General features: G+C 36.4%; 1 protein-coding gene across 3 annotated transcripts in view; it reads left to right on the top strand.

The window, feature by feature from the left end:
• Positions 1-23,384, top strand: part of CACNA2D1 (calcium voltage-gated channel auxiliary subunit alpha2delta 1) — a 389,241-nt gene that overhangs the window by 272,188 nt on the left and 93,669 nt on the right. For all 3 annotated transcript variants that reach the window (XM_081102325.1, XM_081102324.1, XM_081102326.1), the window contains exons 7-9: positions 13,973-14,104; positions 19,316-19,385; positions 21,546-21,596. In XM_081102325.1, coding sequence (XP_080958451.1) covers positions 13,973-14,104; positions 19,316-19,385; positions 21,546-21,596 — 253 coding nt within the window. The remainder of the gene's footprint in view (positions 1-13,972; positions 14,105-19,315; positions 19,386-21,545; positions 21,597-23,384) is intronic.

Genomic DNA, 23,384 nt, shown 5'->3' with positions numbered 1-23,384 from the left:
AAATTTAATAATATATATAAATTCTTTTATTTAAAAAGTTAAAAGATATAAATATCTTTTATTAAAGACAATAAGATTATATTTTTGAATTTGATTTAAAAAATAGTAACTATTTTATAAAATGATTAGTAAGATGAACTTCAGGTGGTAGGAAAAAAAAATCACTTTGCCTATCCTTGGAAGTGTGGAAATAAATTTACATTCAAGAGAATCCTTTTTGAGACTATTACAAAGAAACAGTAAATTCAATCTCAACCTCGTTATACTTGTACTAGAGGCCCACTGCACGAAATTCTTGCAAAAGTTTGCCTTCTTTCCCCAAGCTGCTGGCACTGGCTTCCCTCTGGCACCCAGGGACCTGGGTCTCCCTCCGGCTGCAACAGGCACCTGGGACCCAGGCCTCCCTCTGGCCACTGGCAGGCACCTGGGACCCAGGCTTCCCTTGCAGTCTCAGCTTCGTCCGGAAAGAAGTCCAGTCTAATTAGCATATTACGCTTTTATTATTATAGATTTTTCAAAGGCTTAAAAAATTGTGTTTTTGTTCAACAGGAAAATAATTATGTGATGTTTTGTCAGTGTATAGAATGGCTATTATAACCAAACTAGAGCCCCAGTGCATGAAATTCATGAACTCAGTGGGGGTTGTGGGGCGTGGTGGGGAGTCCCTCAGCCCGGCCTGCGCTCTCTCACCATCCAGGAGCCCTCGGGAGATGTCTGAATGACTACTTAGGGGGACCTAAGCCAGCAGTTGGACATCCTTAGTGCTGCCATGGAGGTGGGACAGGTTCCTGCCACTACTGCTGCGCTTGCCAGCCAGGAGTCAGGCTTCTGGCTGAGTGGTGCTCCCCCTGTGGGAGCTCACTGACCACCAGGGGCAGCTCCTGTGTTGAGCATCTTCCTCCTGGTGGTCAGTGTGTGTCATAGCAACTGCTGATTTGTCGATTTGCATATTAGCCTTTTATTATATAGGATGCTTTTTAAATGAATTAATTAAATGTTATTTATTGTATATAAGTATACAGTGGTTCAAATAGAGGATGGAATAATATGATCTGGTGCCTGTTGTGATACATACATACTCCTTCTTACCTTCTTGTCTAAGAAGGTTTGGTTACCTTATTAAAGAATATATAAAATGAAAATTTGTTCCCCCAAATGTTAACAATAAAATGCACATGCTTTTGGTTCTTACACACAAAAAATTGGCGATGTTGCATTTTCTGATATCAGATGCAAGGACAAGAAAATGAACAATTGATACTTTAGTAGAATATTTATTTGAATCAAATAAATGAAATCAAATAAATGAAAAGACTTTGCTTCAGATATATTTGAAGGGCGAGAGGAACTGACAAATAACATAAAAGATTCTGGCTTTCATCAGTTTGATTCAGAATACAAAGTGACAAAGTAAAGGCTTCTTTTAAAAACATGAGTAAGATTATTAAAGAAAATTCATTTTGGGAAGAACAGTAATATTTATTTCAGTAAACCTTGTTTATATCAGAGAATGCTAAGTATGTGTTTGAAGTTAAATTGCATTTATTACTTCTTACATGTGCCTAATTTTGTTGTATGAAATAGAAGGTTTAAAAATTCTTGATCTCTGCGTTACCTTCTGATATTAAATTTTACTGAAAGGTTGATTGAAGTTTCCTTTTTAGGAAGAAAAACCTCATATGTTTCTAAGTAATTAAATCTTGTCACTCTTGCTTTCTGATGAATGAGGCTGGTTGGCATTCAGGCATTGAGAGCTGCTGATGCCGGTTTAAATCATTTCCAAAAGTCAAAGGTGCAAGTGAATTGCAGAAGAGAGCCGCACCAGGACGGTGAGGAGCGTGTGTTCGGCAATTTGAAGTGTCTTTATAATACATATATGAGTCCTGTGGTAGAGCTTGATGGTCTTATAAGATCATGTAATCATCGAGCCTCACCCTCTTGAGGCTCCCGGTAGGTATACAGGCACAATAGATTACTCCGTCCTTCCAGCGGAAGCAGAGGGAAATTGCTTATTCTCCAAGTGCTCAGAGAGCATTAGTGTGCTCTGCATGCAGGAGAGGCAGGCATTGTATCCCTGGGTACTTGATTTAAGTCAATAACTATTTTAAAAGTACAAAGTTGTAAAAAAAAATGCATTCGAAGATAATGGATTTTTATTGGTTTTTATACCTTTCCATATTCTCTCTTCCTGATGGACTGTGAGTCACACATAGATAACGTACAATTTGTATTCAGTACTCTTATTTTAATGCAGATGTGAAAATCATATTTGAAAGGCACATTTTGTCATTTTAATGAAATGAAAACAATAGATATTAAAGTATACTATGCATCACTTACTTTTTATGGAAAATATGTCCTGTATGAGAGTTAGGTCCTCATTTGCTCCTTTTGGCAATCTCTCTCAGGTAAGTAAAGCCTCCTTAATACTTAAAGATCCCTAGAGCTTATGATGTCAATAACTGCTGGCTTCACGCAAAACGGATAGTTCCAGTTGTCACTGAACAATGACTCCCAAATCTGATTCTTCCTTGCAGACGTCCTGGCTCAGCTGCAGGTTCATTTCTCTCATTGCCTTTTAAGTCATCCTGTTTACTAGCTATCCCACAGGTACTTCACGTTGTGTTCAAAATGGAATTCATCATCATTATCCCCAAACATACCCCTCCTCCTACGTTCCTATCTTTGTTAATAGTACTATCCAGACCCAAGTCAGAAACCCAAGGCTCCCCTTTTCCCTTTCCCACTATCTGCCACGATGGTCTGTAGACTATTTTTCCTCAACTTTCACTTCTGTGTCCACCACTGTCTTTTTAGTCCTCAGCTGACCATACAAGCTTGTATCCTGACCATACAAGCTTTCTATTTTGCCATCCCCACTCATCTGGCTTGCTTTCAATCTGGCTTCTAAGTGAACTCTCAAGTGCAAATATAATTATTTCAGATGTCAGCTTATATGGCTCTCTATAATTCTCAGAATAAAATTATTGTGTATTTAGTAGTTCTGGATGATCATGACAGTGTGTCTTTAATCTTAGCATTGCTGCCATGGTCCTACATGCAATCCCCTTTCCTTCACCATCTTAGCAAGGAGCTCCTAAAATGTCTTATGCCTTGTTGTTATCATTGTCTCATCTCTGTGCTCTTCACAGGTTAGTCACTGAGTCAGCCACCACGCCCTCTTTCTGCCTCTCCACTCTTCCTTAACACTGTGTGTCACCAGCTCCAGGAAGTCTTCTATGACCACCTTCCCTCAGCCCTCAAAGCATTTACTTAGCTTTTCATAGGGAGGTAACAGTTAATAGGATCTATGATACAAAAGCAAAATTTGATTTAAGATGCTTTGGTTTATCTATCTTCTCTACTAGCTTTTGATACACTTGAGAATAATGATCACAATTTATTTGATTTTGGCTTGAAGATCTAGTCAAGGATTATTAATAAGAATTATTACTGTATTATTAAGATACTCGCTGAACAATGCAGTCATTAGGGCTGATAAATATAAAGTTAATGTCAATTACTATAACAAATACATTGAAATCTGAAGAAATCATGTTCACTATGTTGTAAGCATGATGTTTTTCTCTATAAATAACAAAATACTTAATGAGTGCCCTGCATGCATGCATGTTTATATGCACTTGGGAAATTCTCTATTCCTATGCAACTACATCTCTATTCGTGTGCATCTAGAGATATTAGGATGTTAACCTCACATTGCCTTGGAAATGGTGTTCAATTTTATTCATACCTTTAGGTAACATGACTGTCATTCAATTTATTCAATTTATTTTATTTTGTTTTGTTTCATTCTGAAGCAGAGGGATGGCGTATAAACCAAGTGATTTCTCTTCTTGATTACAGCCAACTACTGTGTGCTGAGTTTCAGTGCATCTGATCTTTGCATCTTTAAATCACCAGGCGACTCTTTATTCCAAAACTGGTTGACACAAACCCTTAAGTAGCAAGCAGTGTGTGCCTTATTGATAGCACCAGCCCAGTCCCCAGGAGCCTTGTCATCCTTATCTCATTAGTCAGCTCCAATACTTTTTGATCCTTCATTTTGAATTCAGACCAGCTTTACATGGAGACACTAAATTCCCTATGCAGTTAAGGAGTCTCAGAGCAAAGACAAGAGATATCCCATAGCTCATTTGGCCTATAATTCTCACCCAGAGTTTCCTCTCAGCCTTAACAGAACTGTGGGTGTATCATCCTGTGTGTTGTGTCTGCTATGTACATTAGACCTTATATAATTTAATTTCTTCTACCGGAATTTTAGTGTGTCTGTTCTATCATGGCAGCATTCACCAGTGTGGTTTGATTTCAGGGGGCACTGGAAATATCCCATTGTAAAAATCATCTCCTCACCAAACTTATACAGTACATAAAGGGCGGTCACTACAGAGAATTTTTTTTTTTAGGTTTTTAATTCTCTTATAACAATGTAAATAATTTTGGAAAGGTTAACATACCTTTTTCTCATGGCATTTATAGCAAGGAGATTAAGTAATGTTGGACATTAACTTAGGGCTGAGTTAAGAGCAAAGGTTTCTTGAGGAGGGGAGTGAATGAGAGGTTTTAATTATTCATCCTAGCATTTTAGCAGCTCAATTAGAATTCCTCCATCAAAATATGTTTGTTAACCTTTTAAATGCTGAATATGAAGAGGTGAATGCGCCCTGGCCACTGTGCTCAGTTGGTTGGAGCATCATCCACTGCACGGAAGGCTGCTGGTTCTTTTTCCCTCTCAGGACACACACCTAGGTTGCTGATTTCATCCCCAGTCAGTGTATATATGGGAGGCAGTGGATCAATATTTCTCATACATCTATATTTCTCTCTATATCTCTTCTCTCTCTCTCTCTCTCTCTCTCTCTCTCTCTCTCTCTCTCTCTCTCTCTCTCTCTCTCTCCCCCCTTCCCTCCTTTCCCCTCTCCCTAAAATCAGTAAAACTATGTCCTCCTGTGAGGAGTAAAAAAAAAAAAATTTTTTTAAAGGTGAATAAGATAATAATAATGGTAAGGGAAGGCAACATTTATTGTGCAGTTACTAAGTGACAAGCAGTATTCTGAATACATATAATCTATTCTAAGATATATATATATGTATATATATATATGTATGTATGTATATATATATATATATATATATATATATAATCACTTTTGTTTACAATTACAAATTTAGTTATAAATAGTTGAATTTATGATGAAAATGCCTTTGTATCAATGGAAGAATTGATTGTCCTCTTCAGGTTTAACAATTGATTCTGCATAATTTATATTGAAAAATTATGCAATGTTCCTAAGTTTAAAATTATATTTTACCTATATGTTTTCAATGAAGAGTATCTCATGATATGAGAACTTTTAATTATGGGGTGGATATAAGGAAAGTGGCTTTATTACAAAATAAATGGAGAAATATGCTAACTGTTCATTCAAGTAAAACAAAGTGACTGGCAAGACTCAAATAATGTGTAGAAATGTAAAAAGAAGCTATTGTCTATGAACCAGTAAGACATCTAAAGGCCATGGACATGTTACAGTTTTCCAATCCAGCTAAGGGAAGGACTATAATAAAATCATGCTCCCTTTTATTCAAAAACTTATCTGACATTCATACTAACTCTGAAGGCGATCCAGCATTCTTAGTGTACTTATATTCATTTTTTAGATGAAGGAACACAGAAGCACAAGAGGTCACATGACTTCAGTAGCCTGTTGTGCTAGTGATAGAGACTCTTCTCTACCAAAGTCACTAATTGTGTTTTTCTTTTTTGGATAATGTTAGGAACAGAAAAAGTTAGAATGCTTGAAAGATAAAGAAAACAGTGTTTTTAACCTTGCCCTCTACTCTCATTATTCCCATGCAAAATCACTACGCCCCCCCCCCAAAGAAATAGCTTACAATTATCATTTTATTAAAAGTGGCATTTAAAATCCTTCAATTACTAAACATAACATTCTATCCCAGGGTCTTCTATTCCCCTTACAGTGTTCTTAATCTCTTGGGTTTTTTCTGAGTCCCTTCGATGTGCTCCACAATTTTCAGATTTCATTGAAACAGAACAGCTGTGCCCTGGATATTAGCCACATACATGCTCAATCTATGGGAAACGAAAGACCTAAGGAGCAAAACCAGAAATCTCAGTAATATGGGGGTTAGAGAACTGACAAGGACAAGAGCCTTTTAATATTTTTACCAAATTAACTGTACGAATAAGGCTTATCTTGTCATCGGGGTCTACGTATGCCTTGGACCCTTCTGTTCTCCCATCCTCAGTGGGAGGTGCAGTCTGGTGCGTGAGACACAATTAGAAAGATTAGATTTGGTCTTCCCTTCTCTCTGTGTTTTATTAATCTTTCAATTACACTGGGATTAGATGAGATTCCCTTAGCCAAATCCATTGAAAAGATTCGTTCATTTTAATATTTATGCACACTGTCTAGTCCTTAAAGTGGATTCTTTTTGCCTGTGCATTTAATTGGATCAGTGGGTTTCTTCTTATTAACATTTTTCCTTTTAGAGATTAGAGTTGATGAATAAAATTAGTGACATCTGGCTCAGCTCATCTGTTAAATGCAACCCTTTTAATGATGACCTTGTGTACTATGGGATAAAATGAACATTTGCTATAGAGATACAATAAGCTCAGTTTAGAATCACACAGTAAGTGTTGACTCGTTAAAAATAACAACAGCACCAAAGCAAAACTCTAATATTCTGTGACTATCCAAAAGCAGGTGGTGGGAGGGATAACATTTAATGGCACTAAAAAGTAGCTTTGAATCCTTACTTTTTTAGAGATGAGAACAGTGTGTTAGAGTTTCTGAGACTAAAATGAAAATTTGCTCAACCCAAAGGGTGTCAAAATGTAGCCTGAAATATTGAGATTATTTAATATCATAAAATAATCCTTTAAAAAAGTATATCATTTCTCACTTTGTAGAAGTTTTGCTGTGACTTTTTGTTGACAACATTCATTGGGGATATTGGTTTTTATAAAGTGGATTCATTGTCTTGTGTTTATAGTTGTACTTGAGCCAGGTTTCTAAACCTGGACGCTATTGACATTTTAGTAATTCTTTCTTGCGGGGGATGTTCTGTCCATTGAAGGATGTTTAGGGAATCCCTGGCCTCTGCCCACCAGATGTAAATAACTTCCCAGCAGGTATGACAATCAAAAATGTCTCTAGGGTGGGCAAACTTTTTGACTCGAGGGCCACAATGGGTTCTTAAACTGGACCGGAGGGCCGGAACAAAAGCATGGATGGAGTGTTTGTGTGAACTAATATAAATTCAAAGTAAACATCATTACATAAAAGGGTACGGTCTTTTTTTTTTTTTTTAGTTTTATTCATTTCAAACGGGCCGGATCCGGCTTGCGGGCCGTAGTTTGCCCACAGCTGCGTCTAGACATTGCTGAAGGTCCCCTGGGAGGAATATTTCTCTCAGTTGAGAAACAATGTGTTACAAAGGCATTGACATATTTTTTTAGATATAAAATTTTAAATATGTAGAGCTAAACATACAATGAAAACTTTGAAATAAATAGCTCACATACGGTTAACATACCTGCAGCACACAGTAAGTGCTTAATATTGTTGACCTTATTTGCTATTACCAGTAGCAAGAACTTAAATCATATATACTAATTTCATCACAATGCCAGGCTTTGATAAAAGAATGGTATTATTAGTTAAATAGAAATAGCATATTAAACATTGGAGCCAGTTTTCTTGTTTTAATGATTTAATTGCATCATATTTACCATTATAAAACAACAACACAATTTTTAGCATCTAGTTCCTTGCATAGCTTTAATATCTACAGGTCTTATCAGAAACTTGTCAAAGCTATTTTATGTTTGATAAAATTTATTTTTGATACAGATGTACCCAGTGTTATTTATATTTTAAATAAATCATAAAAAATATTTCTTTTTTTCTACATATAATTGCTTCATTTGAAAGCTGTAGTTGACATTATAAATAACCTTAAGGTTTTTGAAATAGTCATTTTGTGTCTTCTATGCACACGAGGCCCTGAACCCTGAATAAGTCAACAAAATATATTCAAACTTAAGGGGACCAACAGTGCGACACTTTATGGGTTGAAGATTACAAGAGAAACTTATAAATAATTCTGTATGCCATGTCAGAAACAAGATATAGGGATGTCATTTATTTTAGAAGAATTAGCAAATGTAAAGTGCTTCTTTTATGCTGTTGCAAATTAGATTTTCCTTTCTTCCCTTGAGAAGCCTGATTGAACAATAGAACACTCTAAAAGCGAGAATCCTTGAACACCAAGGCCATGTTTTTTAAAACCAAGGATAAGGAGAATAGAGATGTATCCTTGGCGCTCTGAGTCAATTATCAGTGGAATCCTGTTAACCATTCAGAATAGAAGCCCGAAGTCAAGGTTTGCTTCCCCAGCATTCATCGATTTTAATAGGCTTAGCCTTGGACATCTATAAAAGACTTATTTTTGCAAAATCTAATTTTCTAACAAAGGTAAAGATCCTCATTTCTTTGAAGTCGGCGGAAAGTGAGGACTAATTTTGCTCTTAAAGTCGCCATAAGACACTTAGCTTAAGTTCATTAGTTACTGACAGTATGTTCAAGGCTAGATCAGCATCGACCAGTTACTCTTCTATAGTGAAAAAATGTCACTCATTTATTTCTAATATCCAATCAAATGAAAAATCATAAGTTTGTGTGAATGTAAAATGTTATTTTTGGAGGTTGTGGGAGAAGGAAGACATGAGTGAATCAGGGGTGGGCATAAATAGGTTTACAGTTGTGAGTACAGGAAACAGTTTATTCTTGTATTGTTATTTATTAATTATTGTATTATCTAATTAAAAACATGCTTTTGCCCATCCCTGTATAATACACAATCTTTTAAAATGTAATACATATACAATACGTAACTGATATACTATATAAAATACAATTATTTAAAATACTGCTAAACAATTTATAGAAAATCAGTCAGAATTATTATCCAGTTCTTAAGTAATTCTGTCCCAATAAAAGGTAAAGTTTTGGTTTTTGGTCAAGGAATATTTCATGTTATTTTAAAAATGTTTTATTCTGGAGTTCTTGTATGAAACATTGTTTGGCTATTAATTTATATCAGCGTTTTGGCAATTAAAATCTTTTGATTTCTTGCTCTGGTCTTTCAAATAAAGATCGAGACTTAACAGAAAACTAACTGCATTTTAAGTGTTTATAAGATACATTGACAGCCGAAACCAGTTTGGCTCAGTGGATAGAGCGTCGGCCTGCGGACTGAGGGGTCCCGGGTTCAATTCTGGTCAGGGGCATGTGCCTGGGTTGCGGGCACGTCCCTGGTGGGGAATGTGCGGGGGGCGGCTGATCGATGTTTCTCTCTCATCGATGTTTCTGGCTCTCTGTCTCTCTCCCTTCCTCTCTGTAAAAAATCAATAAAATATATTTAAAAAAAAAAAAAGAAAAAAAAAGATACATTGACAAATGGAAACTTACTTACAACCTGTTTATCTTTATTGAGTTAGAGTACCACAATTATTCTTTGAGTCTCAGGTCTTTATATAAATGAACAATACAGTTTCATAATCCAAAGTAATATTGGCTGAAAATAATTTTCCAAAGAATTTGGTCTTGTTTTGTTTGTTTCATCATAGAAAGATTATGCTTTATAGTGCCTTTTATCTTAAATATTATGATGTAAGAAAAACAGGGGACTCTAATAATACCCCAACCCAAAGAAAAGCACCAGCACCATAACCACAGAAACTCCTTGTAATATAAAACAAAAGACCTCTCTCTCTCTCACCCTAACTGGTTTGGCTCAGTGGATAGAGTGTCGGCCTGCGGACTGAAGGGTCCCGGGTTCAATTCCGGTCAAGGGCATGTACCTAGGTTGCAGGCACATCCCTAGTAGGGGGCGTGCAGGAGGCAGCTGATCGATGTTTCTCTCTCATTGATGTTTTAACTCTCTATCCCTCTCCCCTTCCCTCTGTAAAAAAATCAATAAAATATATTTTTTAAAAAAAGATCTCTTAATGATAACTTTTTGAATGTGCCTTTTTACCCAATTGCAGCCAGGGTAGTTGATTAAAAACCATCTCCCTAAATAATCTCTACCTGATGATTTTAGGTGAGAGACAGTAAGTATCTTCAGTAAATGAGATACATTTGTTTTAGCATGGCCAATATTCTGCATTAGTTTTACTAGTATTATTCAGTCATCTGCAGATTACCCAGTAATTTGAGTTATGCTAATAGCAAAGAAATAAAGAAATGCATGCTCCCCATAATTCTGAATTAAGCTAGTATTTAATTTTATACATTTTAAGAAGACAAAAGTCTGTTCCTTTCAGGATATTAAAATAATATATGCTTATAGTCTAATACAATGTGTGATGTAGATCAGAAAAATATAGCCAAATGAAGAAGCAACTAAAATATATTCATACTTGTTTGTTTACTTTGATATATATATATATATATATATATATATATATATATATATATACATATATATATATTGTATTTATAGTTGCTTTCAACATAGCTTAAGAAAAATTTTTCCTAGTGCAGCAATATATTTTACTTTGTGGTTTTGGTGCCTTAAAATTTTGAACACTATGATTGAATGAATGACTCTTGCTCTAAAATTCTCTGGTTAAGGACTGGAGATCCATACTGCCTTTATGGTATAAATCCCCTGAAATTGCTAAAGACTATGTTCATTTTGAAAGACAGCTACAATCAAGTTCCCCGTTAAAGAGGGTTCGCTATTCTGTGCTCTCAGGGCCAACTTTGAATTTTAATTTCTTGCTCCAGACTTTCAGATAAAATTATGTCTAATAGAATAAAAATTACACCCAATAGCCTTTATAAATAACCACTCAGAAATGGAAGTATTTGTATCCTCATTCATTGCTACATACTATTATCAAGTTGATAAGCTTTGCCATAGGTTTACAATATAATTTCTTTCATTCTGAATAAAATTTAAAAGCAATTCAGGGACCTATTCTGTAAATATTTTATATACTTTGTTCATTGGCAGATGATCTAAATTAGAGAAAACATTTTTTAAGTCTACTTCAATAATGGCTTATCTGAATAAGAGAATTTTCAAATATATAAACTGCAAATTTTAAAACATATCTCCAATATAGTAAGAATATTCCAGAGTTGACTTTCCCCCAAGTAGATAAAAGTGTAATTCACAATCAGTGTATCAGAGCCTAATCTTTATAGTTGTTAACTTATCAAATAAAACTTAAGAAAAAAAATAGCAGACTTGAAAACGAATAAGTTTATTAAAATAATTAGATATCAGTTTTTGCTTAATGTGAATTAAATAGCCAAGGAAATTGAAAAGATAGAGTAGATTGGAGATTAATGAAGACTACTGGATCATAAATAAACATGATTATTTGTTCAGTGGAATATTAAACTTATGAATGTTTAAAGAAAAGTATAATATCCCTCATTTTCTGTGATGTTTTGTATATTGCTATAAATATTCATGAATAGTGAGTATCAGTTCAGGTTATCTGTGTGAATATAAATTTTTATATAACCAGTCACTTAGGGTTCATTGGATCATGCTTTTGCATATGAAATCACTGGTATCTCAGATGCACCACGGATCTGACCCAACTCATGAATATTCACACACACACTGATCTTTCAGGAAGTAACCACATCTATAAAGATGGAAATCTTGTTAGTTTTTAATAATGAGAAACGTATTAGAATGCTGGTCCCAGAACAGTTTTACAATTTTACTGTTTTCATTTTTTTGTAAATGATAAACTTCAATATACACCTTTTTTGATAGAACCTCTTTTTTTCTTTTACCTTTAAAAAGTCTTGTGCATGGTTTAGCCATAATTGCATTTGCTTCCTTTATTCCTTGTGGTCACCAAAAAACATAGACACTAAACAGTATCTCCAGACCTTATCTGAAGCTAATTTCCACTGTTTAGTTTTGGTCATAGATTCTCAAGTACAGAGATGTCCAATGTGCTAATCTGCTGAGGTCATGGTATATATTTTACAAAAAAAAAGATACAAAATTATTTTTCATCTTTTTGTGTGGAGGGAAAAATAATATTCTAAGCCAGTTAAACATTAATATGCTAGACAGAGGGTGCTGTAATTAGAGAGGCCCATAGTTACAAATTATATACCACTTTAACCCTTGTTTCATCCCACATTATAATGCTGCTCTTTCATTGTAATGAAAGGCATATGTTTCAGTCAACAGTTATAAGTAGGTATCAAAATCAATGACCTAATCCTTATTAGCACTATACTCTAAATAATTGAGCTAACTAGAAAAAAAGAAAACTGTTCATAATGAACTACTTCATATTTCTAACATTGACATTGTCAAACCTCTGAATGATTTTTTTTGGTCAAAATGAATACCTTTTCTATTTTGTAAGCACATTAAACTATGGTCAATGGCAAGCATATTTATTTTTAACTCAAGTAACACACCAGATTATCTAACAGCAGATTATTGAGGGAGGTGGTCATCAAACTGTGCCCTGAACTGTCTGAAAGTTAGGAATGCTGCCATTGTCTGTTGTATGTATTACTAGTGTCCTGGTGCATGGATTCGTGCACATTGAAAGGAAATTAATTAGAAGAAATATTTTGATATTGCTATTCGCCCTCTCTCTACAGAAGTGTCAACCAAATTCACCATAGGCAATGACATATTGAAACACATGCATGCAATTGGCACCAGCGAGAGCTTTATATGTATTGTGCATGCACGAGTCAACTTAGCCTTTTATATACATAGTATAAACTTGCTTAATTAGACATGCTTTCTGACTTAGCTAAACTTTTTCCAGCCCAGTGAAGCACCCCAACTTCTCTTTCAGGTAATTGTCAGCAACAAGGCAGTAAATATCAACACTAATCAGATTATTATTACAGATCAAGCAGAGAGAACAAAGAGTAAAATATTTAACTGCAGCAGTGGTTGACTATATTCTGTGCAGTGAGAAAACCTGAAGTCATTTTCAAGGTCCACCATTTCTTCTTTTCCAGTCGAGTCAAGTTTCTAAACTTTCTAAATCCCCTTTTTCTGGCAAATGAAAAGAAAATAGGATTCTACCGAGTCTCCTATCTACCTACCCCAGGACTTGTGCGAGGATCTAATGAGATGAGGCATGGGAAAACACTTCACAGACATTTGATTAAATTGTAAAATGTTGGCACCTGGCTATAAAGCAAGTCAGGTTCCTGGGTTGAAGAAACTCCAAGGAGGCTAGTCGCTAGGGGTGAGGAAGTTGGGCGTTGCTACATGAAATCATTAACTGGGCCCCCACAGCGACTGCTGCTGGGCTTAGCTGGACTGTGGACCACATTTTGCATCACGGGGTCTTGGCAGCATTGACTGTGATTTGGGGGGCTGTCGCTCCGGAGTGATGGTGGGGCCCACTTGGGGGAAGCCAAGTGTTGGTTTGTCGGCGCCAGGTCTGTGGTGCCATTTATTTTTAAATGGCCAGTGCGTGTCATAGCTACTGGTCAGACGGACAGACACTTAACCTTTTATATATAGAGATAGTCATTCTCAACAGGGAGCAGCTTTGCCCTTCCAGGGATTTCTGGTGCTGTCTGGAGGCAGTTTTGCTCATCACAACAAGGGGGACTATACTGACATCTCGTGGGCGGAGGCCAGAGATACTGCTGAGTATTACACAAAGCACACAAAGCTCCCACACAAAGATTACCCAGCCCACAATGTCTAAAGGCCAACATCCTATAAAAATTTGTTTGAAGACATAATCCCATGTCTAAACATTTTGGTAGCTACTGGATTAGAGTACTTTATAAGTAAAGCAGTGAAAATGTATATCTCTTTTTGCAAATCAGTGGAGACTGGTTCAATTATAATTATGAATTTTATTAATTTCTTTCTCTCTTTTTTTTTTTGTTAGCAACAATTGTGTTAAATGAACTGAACTGGACAAGTGCCTTAGATGAAGTTTTCAAAAAAAATCGAGATGAAGATCCTTCATTGTTGTGGCAGGTGTTTGGCAGTGCCACTGGCCTGGCCAGATATTATCCAGGTAAGCGCTTAGTGAATCAGTAGGTACCAGGTAAAATCATAAGTCCAGACTTAATGTTTCTTGAGAACAATCTATTACCTTCTCCTTCATTGAAAGAAAAAGATAGTTTCCATGTTACTTGTAAAAGGAAAGACTATTTCTCTTTAAATGGCTTTGTATCTACCAAAACCACTTTAAACCCAGACACCTAAGCAGCACCTGAGGTATTGGCAGCTGGAATCAGGCCAGGTAGCTGTGAGACCAATGATCAGGTATCTGTATATCTGCATGGGGAAGTTATCCTGAATCCTAAAGCAATTCTGATCCACATGCTCAGCATGGACCAATGAGTCACATTGAGAATTGAATAGAATTTTCAGAACCTAATTGAAATTTTTCTCTCCGGATCTGGTTTATGTTTCTATATAAAATGCATTGATGCTTTTCTCCAATCTCAAATGAGGATTTGTAGAAATGAGTATGATAGAAAATAACATGCAATTTCAATGAAAGTAAAGCTTTCTTAGGTATCAGGTTGGATTATTTTGAGGGCATCTCAGCAATGAGATGAATCTATTTTATACATTAAAATGGATAAACCCTTTTGTGATGTCCTTTATGTTTTCTTATAAAGGAGGGTTTGGAGAAATAAATCTATCAAAAAATGAAAAATTCATCACTAGTCAATCCTGAGGACCTGTTGAAAGGACTTTTAGTGAAATGTCTGTTTCTCCACTTTTAAGAACAAGCTGACAAGCACAAATACATTTTATTTCTCAGAGATATGGCCTGAGCTATATGGGGTACTTAAGTAACTTGACTTGAAACAGTATAGAGGAGAATTTTTCCTAAGAGTTGACTTTTTGGCCGGGACCGTTTTGGCTCAGTGGATAGAGCATCAGCCTGCGGACTGAAGGGTCTCAGGTTCGATTCCGGTCAAGGGCATGTACCTTGGTTGCAGGCACATCCCCAGTAGGAAATGTGCAGGAGGCAGCTGATCGATGTTTCTCTCTTATCGATGTTTCTAACTCTCTATCTCTCTCCTTTCCTCTCTGTAAAAAATCAATAAAATATATTTTTTTAAAAGAGTTGACTTTTTGTAAACATGTTTAACAAATAGAATTAGTCACAATAACAATCACAAAAGTGAACATGGAGAGAACTAGAAACTGGGTAATATCTAGCTTTGCATGGCAATAACTCAGTATCAGAGAAATTAATGACGCCAAGAAGGAGGGGCAAATCAGTTTATAAGAGAGAACTAGGAAGGGGAGATTACAAAATAAGAGGGAGAGAGACCTTTGTGCTCAAGAATTAGAAGTAAAGACAGGTTGTGTTATAAGCACTTTTCAAAGATGGCTCCTTTTACAAATAGCAATTAACTTTTAAAAAATACTATTTAATCATATTCAATTCTTTCGTTTGACATGCTCATTGAGGAAGCAGGTTTTAACTTTTTAAAGCCCTCCTCACATACTTTCAAATGTACTGCCATTTGTCCACTTTGTTTTGGGAAAAAACTTTAAAGGTTTAATTTAGCTGAATCCTCGAGGTCCTTCCAGAATATTAGCTGTGGAAGAAACCCTGGACTCTCCGGAAATACCTAGATTTGAACAATGGTTGGGCAGACATTTGCTTTCCTAGATTTTCTGACACCTGAATATGGGTCTATATCCTCTCTCTGTCTAGGAGATTCATCCTAGACCTTGCTGTGTGAGCCATGATGCTAATTAGGGACTGTGGAGAATCCATTCTGGGATGGTAGTAGTTGGGCAGCAACACTCAGATTCTTGAAAATCTTGTGAGCTATGCAATACAAATGTATGGAATCAATTCTTAAAAACAAAACAAAACAGTCCAAACTCATTATCTTGGCTTGGAATTCAGAACCATGACTAATACTCCATAGGAGATGACTGAGACAAGCCTAAAATAATGATTGACGTAACATCAGTTAGATCCCAGCAATTGGACCAGGGTTAAAGGTATTTTTAGGTATGTGAAATTCACCTTTCTTTTTCTTTTAATGAGGGGAAAAATGTGAAGTCTGTAGAATAAGAAAACTGCACTCGAACTTGCTAATTGGAAATGCAATTAGTTTTCATGTGAAATGGTGTTTCTACCAAGAGAATTAGCCCTCAAATGCATCATTATTAGCTGCATTATTTCCTAGCAGCTGAAAATAAAAGCATACTCTTCTGTTATTTTAGACTGTATTGACTAGAAAATGGATTTGTAATTTGCATACTTTCTCAAAAATATAACTAACACATATTTTAGTATTCTGATGTAATGTATAAATACCTTTTTTTAAAGTCAGCAGTCCAACAACTGACATAGTATTCCTTAAATATCATGAAGTAGAAGTGTAGTTCAATAGATGTAGTCAGTGATAAACTCACAGTTCATTTTTGATCAGAGGAAAGCATTCTCGTGAATGACTAATATCACCTTTAACTTGGGCTTTCAGAAATTATATGCCCACAATGTAGTTGTTATTCCCACCCCTTCTTTCTTCTGTCATCCCGAAATCTTATTGGAAAGCAAAAGAGACTTTAAACTGAGCAACCTTTCACTTTTTGCAGGGATTTTAGAAGCTCTGATTTCTTCTCAAAATCTGTATCTTTCATTCTGCATCATTATGAATCTGATCATTTCACTGTATGGTTATTAGTCATTTTTACTATTTGATCTTCCACAATTCTGAGCCTATATAAATAATGTACCAGTTAATTGCCACAATGGGATTTTACAACAAATTAATTAGTAATATCACAGAAGAAATCACGTTGTTTAATTTTACCATAATATAAATATCTTAACTATAATCAAGGGATATGCCCTAATAGTACATATTTCAGAAGACTCTAAGAGAAGATTCTTAATGTTTTTAAATATAAGCCATTTAAGAATCATGAATTATTATTAGAAATTTCTCTAAGGGTCATATATCTAAACACTAGGGGCCCGGTGCACGAAATTCGTGAACTGGGTGTGTGTGTGTGGGGGGAGTGTCCCTCAGCCCAGCCTGCCCCCTCTCACATACTGGGAGCCCTCAGGCGTTGACCCCCATAACCCTCCAATCGCAGGATCGGCCCCTTGCCCAGGCCTGACGCCTCTGACAGAGGCGTCAGGCCTGGGCAGGGGACCCTCATTTCCCCCCATCACTGGTTCTGCCCCAGGCCTGATGCCTCTGGCCCAGGCATCAGGCCTGGGCAGGGGACCCCCAGACCCCTTCGATTGCTGGCTCTGCCCCTTGCCCAGGCCTGATGCCTCGGCCAGAGGCATAGACCCCCATCACCCTCTGATCACCTGATCGGCCCCTTGCCCAGGCCTAACGCCTCTGCCAGAGGTGTCAGGCTTGGACAGGGGACCCCCATCTCCCCCCGATCACTGGCTCTGGCCCCCGCCCAGGCCTGAGGCCTCTGGCCCAGGAATCATGCCTGGGCAGGGGACCCCCATCTCCCTCTGATCGCTTGCTCCACCCCCCGCCCAAGCCTGATGCCTCTGACCCAGGCTTCAGGCCTGGGCAAGAGGACCATCATATCCCCCCAATCCCCAGCTCCGCCCCCCACCCAGGCCTGATGCCTCGGCCAGAGGAGTTGACCCTCATCACCCTCCGATCACCAATCACCGGATAGGCCCCTTGACCAGGCCTGAGGCCTCCGGCAGAGGTGTCAGGCCTGGGCAGGGGACCCCTAGCTCCCTGCGGTTGCAGGCTCCGCCCCTGCCCAGGGCTAACGCCTCTGGCTGAGGCGTCCGGCCCAGGCAGCGGGGACCTGCAGCTGCAGCGGCCCCGCGATCGTGGGCTTCGCTTTAGGCCCAGGCAAGGGACCCCTAGCTCCTGGGACTGCCAGCTTCGACCGTGCCCAGCTCCCATCGCTGGCTCCACCCCTACTTCCTGCTATCACTGGCCAGGGCGGCAAAGGTGCCTGATTCTCCGATCATGGCTGGGGGGCGGGGCAAAGGTAGCCCCAGGGCCGCCTTTGCCCTGCCCCCCAGCTCTTAGCTCCCCCCTGGGTTTCAGATCACTGTCAGTGGCAGGGGGCTTCTTCCTGCTTTCCCTTTCGCCTCCCTGCATTGTGCCTACATATGCAAATTAACCGCCATCTTGTTGGCAGTTAACTGCCAATCTTAGTTGGCAGTTAACTGACAATCTTAGTTGGCAGTTAACTGCCAATCATAGTTGGCAGTTAATTTGCATATAGCCCTGATTAGCCAATGAAAAGGGTATCGTCGTATGCCAATTACCATTTTTCTCTTTTATTAGTGTAGATATTCAAGGAGAGGACTTGTTCAGCATAAAATTATTGTCTTATTCATCAACTTCTAATGTTATCCAATGGGTCTAAGTGGTGTGTGTGTGTGTGTGTGTGTGTGTGTGTGTGTGTGTGTGTGATATTGTGAAAGAAGGTTTGTAAAACATTTAAATTAAAATATAGATTTAATTCGAATAAGTATACATCAAATACATTTGAAATCAATGCAGTTAGACAAAAGTATTTTTTTATAATTACTGAAAATGGTGAAAGCTATGAAATTAACTAAAGGTTCTTGAATCTGTATTGAATTACTTCAAATCCTTTAAATAAATTTAAGGAAAACAGTTTTTTGTGTAGTTTTTAATTATAATTTAACCTTTTAATTAAAATTTCAAATGGACTAGCCATTATCAAATGGCTAGTTAATAATAAGACTAAAATTATGATATTGTATGATAACAACCCAAGAAAAATAGCAATCTTTTTTATAGATCAAGGTAGTATGGCTTTAGATGAAAATATAAAGATTAAATAATTGAAAGCATAATTTCCATGATGCCAAATCCATTTTCTTTTAAGGTAAATTTTTCTGTTAATAGAGAAGAAAGAAAATATATAATTTCTGGAAACCTAGTTAAACATATAAGTCAGCACCCAGAAAATCCCTGTGTCTGCAAATTATTTCTGAAATAATATGAAAAAGAAAATATGTTGACTTTCTTTTATACTGCTATATCATTTTCCATTTTTTGCCATTAACAAACAAACAAAAATTATGCATAAAAATTGTATCCCCCATTTTAAAATTGTTATGGATAAGAAGAATGTGTCAATGGTGTTTTTGGTTTATTTTAAATACTATTTTTATAGGTCATGTCTAATATTCTGATGTTATTTCTCTAATTTTTAATGTAACTTAATTTCTCTCTCCCTTTTACTTTCTTATTTTTTTTCTTTCTTTCTCTTAAAGCTTCTCCATGGGTTGATAACAGCCGAACTCCAAACAAGATTGATCTTTATGATGTACGCAGAAGACCATGGTAAGAATTTTAGGTAATCATGAAAAGGTTAAACAGACAAAAGTAGGCTACATTGTTTTGTGTGAAAAAGATGGAAGGAATCTTTACATTATTAGGATGAATATTGTCTAATTATTTAAATGGCTCTGTTATTTTTTAAAAATGTTAACAACTGCATACAGTTAAAAGTAAATGAAGATAAAGTTCACATGGGAACAATAATGAATATTGTTGAAATTCATCAACACATTTATTTCAACTGGACTACCTTTATTTGCAATTTCATTTCCAAAACTCTTTTAGCTGGTGGGATTTCTATGGAAAGACCCCCAGTTTGCTTAGAGTAGAGCTCTAATTGAGCCTCTGGACTGAGTAGGAGGTGGTTTGTCTTTGGCAGTCAACTAATGAGAACTGGCCCAAACAGTAAGAGCTGCCCCTAGTTAAAGTTATATTGCTTAGGTTTATTGTTCAAAAAAAAAAAAGTATTATTTGTTTCTCACTAGTAAAGCAACTCATTTTCCTAATATAAAACAAAAAATACCAATAACTTATATTTTCCCAACTTATGTGTTGTAAGGTTTTAAAAATGTATTTAATATCTTTTCTTGAATTAGTTCACATGATGTCCAATATACTGTTTTGTAATATACTCTTTTCATATCAATACCTTTTAATGCCTGTTCCTAAGAGATACACTACATCATTTTAAAATAATGACTATGAGGTAACTTATTTAAGAAATCCCCTATTATTCCACATTTAGATTATTTCTAACATTTTGCTAGGGTTCATACAAATTCTCAGATATACTGGTTGATTCAAAGTAAATGTATTTAATGCTTTGATGATGCTGTTAAATATCCCAGTAGCAGTTTACATGAACATCAACCATTATAGTAGTGCAAAATATTATTAATCCACATATTACGTTTGTTGATATTTCTCCAAGTGTGGTGGCTGTGAAGCAATGGGAGGTAAAGACAATTACATCCCATGATTTGGATTCGGGAAACAGCTGTTTGGGGGGAAACCTAGGAGCTAAGTGCTAAACAGAAGAGGCGGACAATAGTCTTTCCTCTAATCTTCCCACAGAGAGGCACGTCTGCACCATTTGTTAAGATGCCAGACATGAAGTAAATTTGCTTTCCGTTGGAATATCCCAGCAGCGTTTCCCCTAGCCTTCTTAGAGTGACGCAAGCTTGCCTGCAAGTTATAAACTCTGTTTCATGAACACAACACGTAGTCCTGAGTAGATGCTAACTGTGCTGGATGCTGTCTCTACACTAATAGACAAGTCATCTGGCAAAGTTCTGAAAAGTGAGATGTAGAGTCATGGGTAAAGAGGCATCAGAGATGAGTAGAAAGTTGAATCTTCAGCCTTCCTGGTGGGGAGAGTAGGTCCCTGTGCCCTGGCACTCTGTGGCCAGGCAACATGAACTTTGGGATCATTCACCTGAAGTTATGTTTCTCTCTCTACAATTCCTAAATGATCTGAATAAAACTCTCCTATAGTCTCTTTAAAATGCAGTGATTCTAAATCTGTAGGGCTGGGTTGAACTTGGGAATCAACATTGTAAAGTAACTCTCCAGGTGGTTTCTTAGATTCTATGAGGTTTGAGATTCACCAGTGAGAAATCTTGGAAGTAACATTATATATTTTTCTGTTTTTAATTTCTTTATTGTGCCATTGTATTTCTGTTCTGTTGATGTTGCTTTTTCATGGCCCTAGACCACTTAACTATATTTCATGTTTATTTTTTGCATTTAAAAATATGACTTAGCCTTGTGATTATTTATTCTTATTATTCCTTAGAATTAGTTTTAGAATGTGTAGTCAACAAATTGACGTTCAGAATAATTTTTCCCCCCAAAAAATGGGCTTCTAGATAGAAGTTACATTATTTTGCTCTTAGTATTAAAACACGTCTCTTCACCCTTTTTAAATAAATATCTGAAAAAATATAATTGAAACATTATGCCACTAGCATCTCTACTATTATAGCTTTTTAACATGGACAATGCAAAACTATGAATGAAAGAGCAGAACATTGTTGACTGAGATAGAAGAGAAGTAGGTCTGTTTGGAAAATACCTTATCTCTGATCAGGAAATATCAGGGTAACAAATATCAAAGTTTGCTATTTTGCAAGAGAAAATGTGTTCATTTGGGATTTGTTTCAGGTACATCCAAGGAGCTGCATCTCCCAAAGACATGCTTATTCTGGTTGATGTGTGAGTAGCTAAACACTACATATTTATTTCTATACTGAGAATATAGGGTTGAGCATAGATAACAGTAATGTGTTGGGACTGAGAAATGATTGACAGGTTGGGGGGGAAGAACAAAGTGTTATTATGATTACTTTTATATTGAGACAAAGAAGCCATATAAAGACAGTAACAAAACAAAAATTATGTTATTGAAAATAAGAATCTATATCAGAATTGAAAATTAAGGCCTGGCATGGTTCTAAAGTCTGAGCTTTTTGAAAAATATTAATTTTCTTCTAGTGTTTGGCTTTATATTTAAAATAACTTTAAGGTACATTCTGGCTAATACTAAGCAGTTTCTGCCACACAAAAAAAATCATTCAGTTGACAACTAGTCATTAAGATTCAAATAACTTTGAAGGTTTTGACTACAAAACAGATAGAGTAAAATGTATTAAATGTCAATACTGGGACTTTCTCGAGGGAAATGCTAATATATGTGTAAGAATTCCAGGAGTTTTTATATTGGTCATTTTATGTGTTACAATGTTTCAGTTTAAGGTGTGTGTGTGTGTGTGTATGTGTGTGTGTGTGTGTGTGTGTGAGAGAGAGAGAGAGAGAGAGAGAGAGAGAGAGAGAGAGAGAGATCCTTTAATAAGGTTGAAAATAAAATGGTAGAAAAACATATATCCTGCTATAGAGATTTGGTTTTTAAGAGTAATACCAAGGAATAAAATCAAAGCATAAAATGCTTTGATTATTTTCCCTGAGAAAATAAAGGTATGTCCTCAGATATTCTTCACCACATTGGAAAAAACAGAATCCAGTGATTTATTGGCAAATAAATCTGTATCACAGGTTAACATTAACGTTTGAAAATTTCTTCATTTTGACCTAAAGTAAACAAGTTCAAAACTTTATAACCTAGCCTGCGAAGAGGAGATAAATGAATTAGACAAATGTAACTTAAATGTTCATTCATTCTCATTTCATTTGTTAAATGCATTTAAGCTATATCTCATTTAAATTAAATTATTGTGGAATTTATATCATACACGAATCCTTAAGTACAAATTTTAAATGGTAATGTAATGTGTTATAATTCTATTGAATATATAATTTCCAGAAATAATTTATCATATTAAAATCTTTGAAAACCACATGCATATCCCAAAATTGAAAATATATATTTACTAGGTAACTATGGGTAGTGTTGTATTAAGGTGTGTTTCCAGAATGAGCTGCCGGCAGTAGCTGTTACCATAGCTCAGCATCTTCAGGTCATGGAGATCTGAGTCAGAGTGGAGAGCTGGTGGAGGGGAGGCCACTGTCTGGGAACAGAGTGAAGTGGAATGAATGAGAAAATTGTCTGCAAGGGAAGGAAGGTTAAGGGGGAGGAGGAAATTGGACTAAGACCTAGCTTGGTTATTACCAATAACATAAATAGGAAAGAAAAATATGTTGGGGAATAATGTGTCATTTTGGGCATTGAGCCTATAGTTTAACAAGCAGTGAAATGTAAAAGTGGGGAAAAGTTGGGAGCTAGAGATTAGAATTGGGAGTCAGTTGTCTAGAGCCCCACAAATAGATGAGGTCATTCATGAGCATCATAGACTATGTAGAGATGAGACAAAATGAAGACTGAACCCCAGAAAATATCAACTTTAGGATACAAAACAAGGCCTTTTGTCCACATAAAAAATATGTCTCTTACCATATATGTTATGCTGCTTCATAATTATCGGTTTAATCAGGTAAAACATTGGATACCCTCAAGCAATGACCTTAAATGTTTACCTGCAGAGGTTA

Source organism: Myotis nattereri (assembly GCF_964212035.1).
Source record: "Myotis nattereri genome assembly, chromosome: 11".
In the NCBI taxonomy this organism is placed as follows: domain Eukaryota; kingdom Metazoa; phylum Chordata; class Mammalia; order Chiroptera; family Vespertilionidae; genus Myotis; species Myotis nattereri.
The sequence above is the reverse complement of the archived record's forward strand: the minus strand, read 5'-3'. Positions and strand labels throughout refer to the sequence as shown.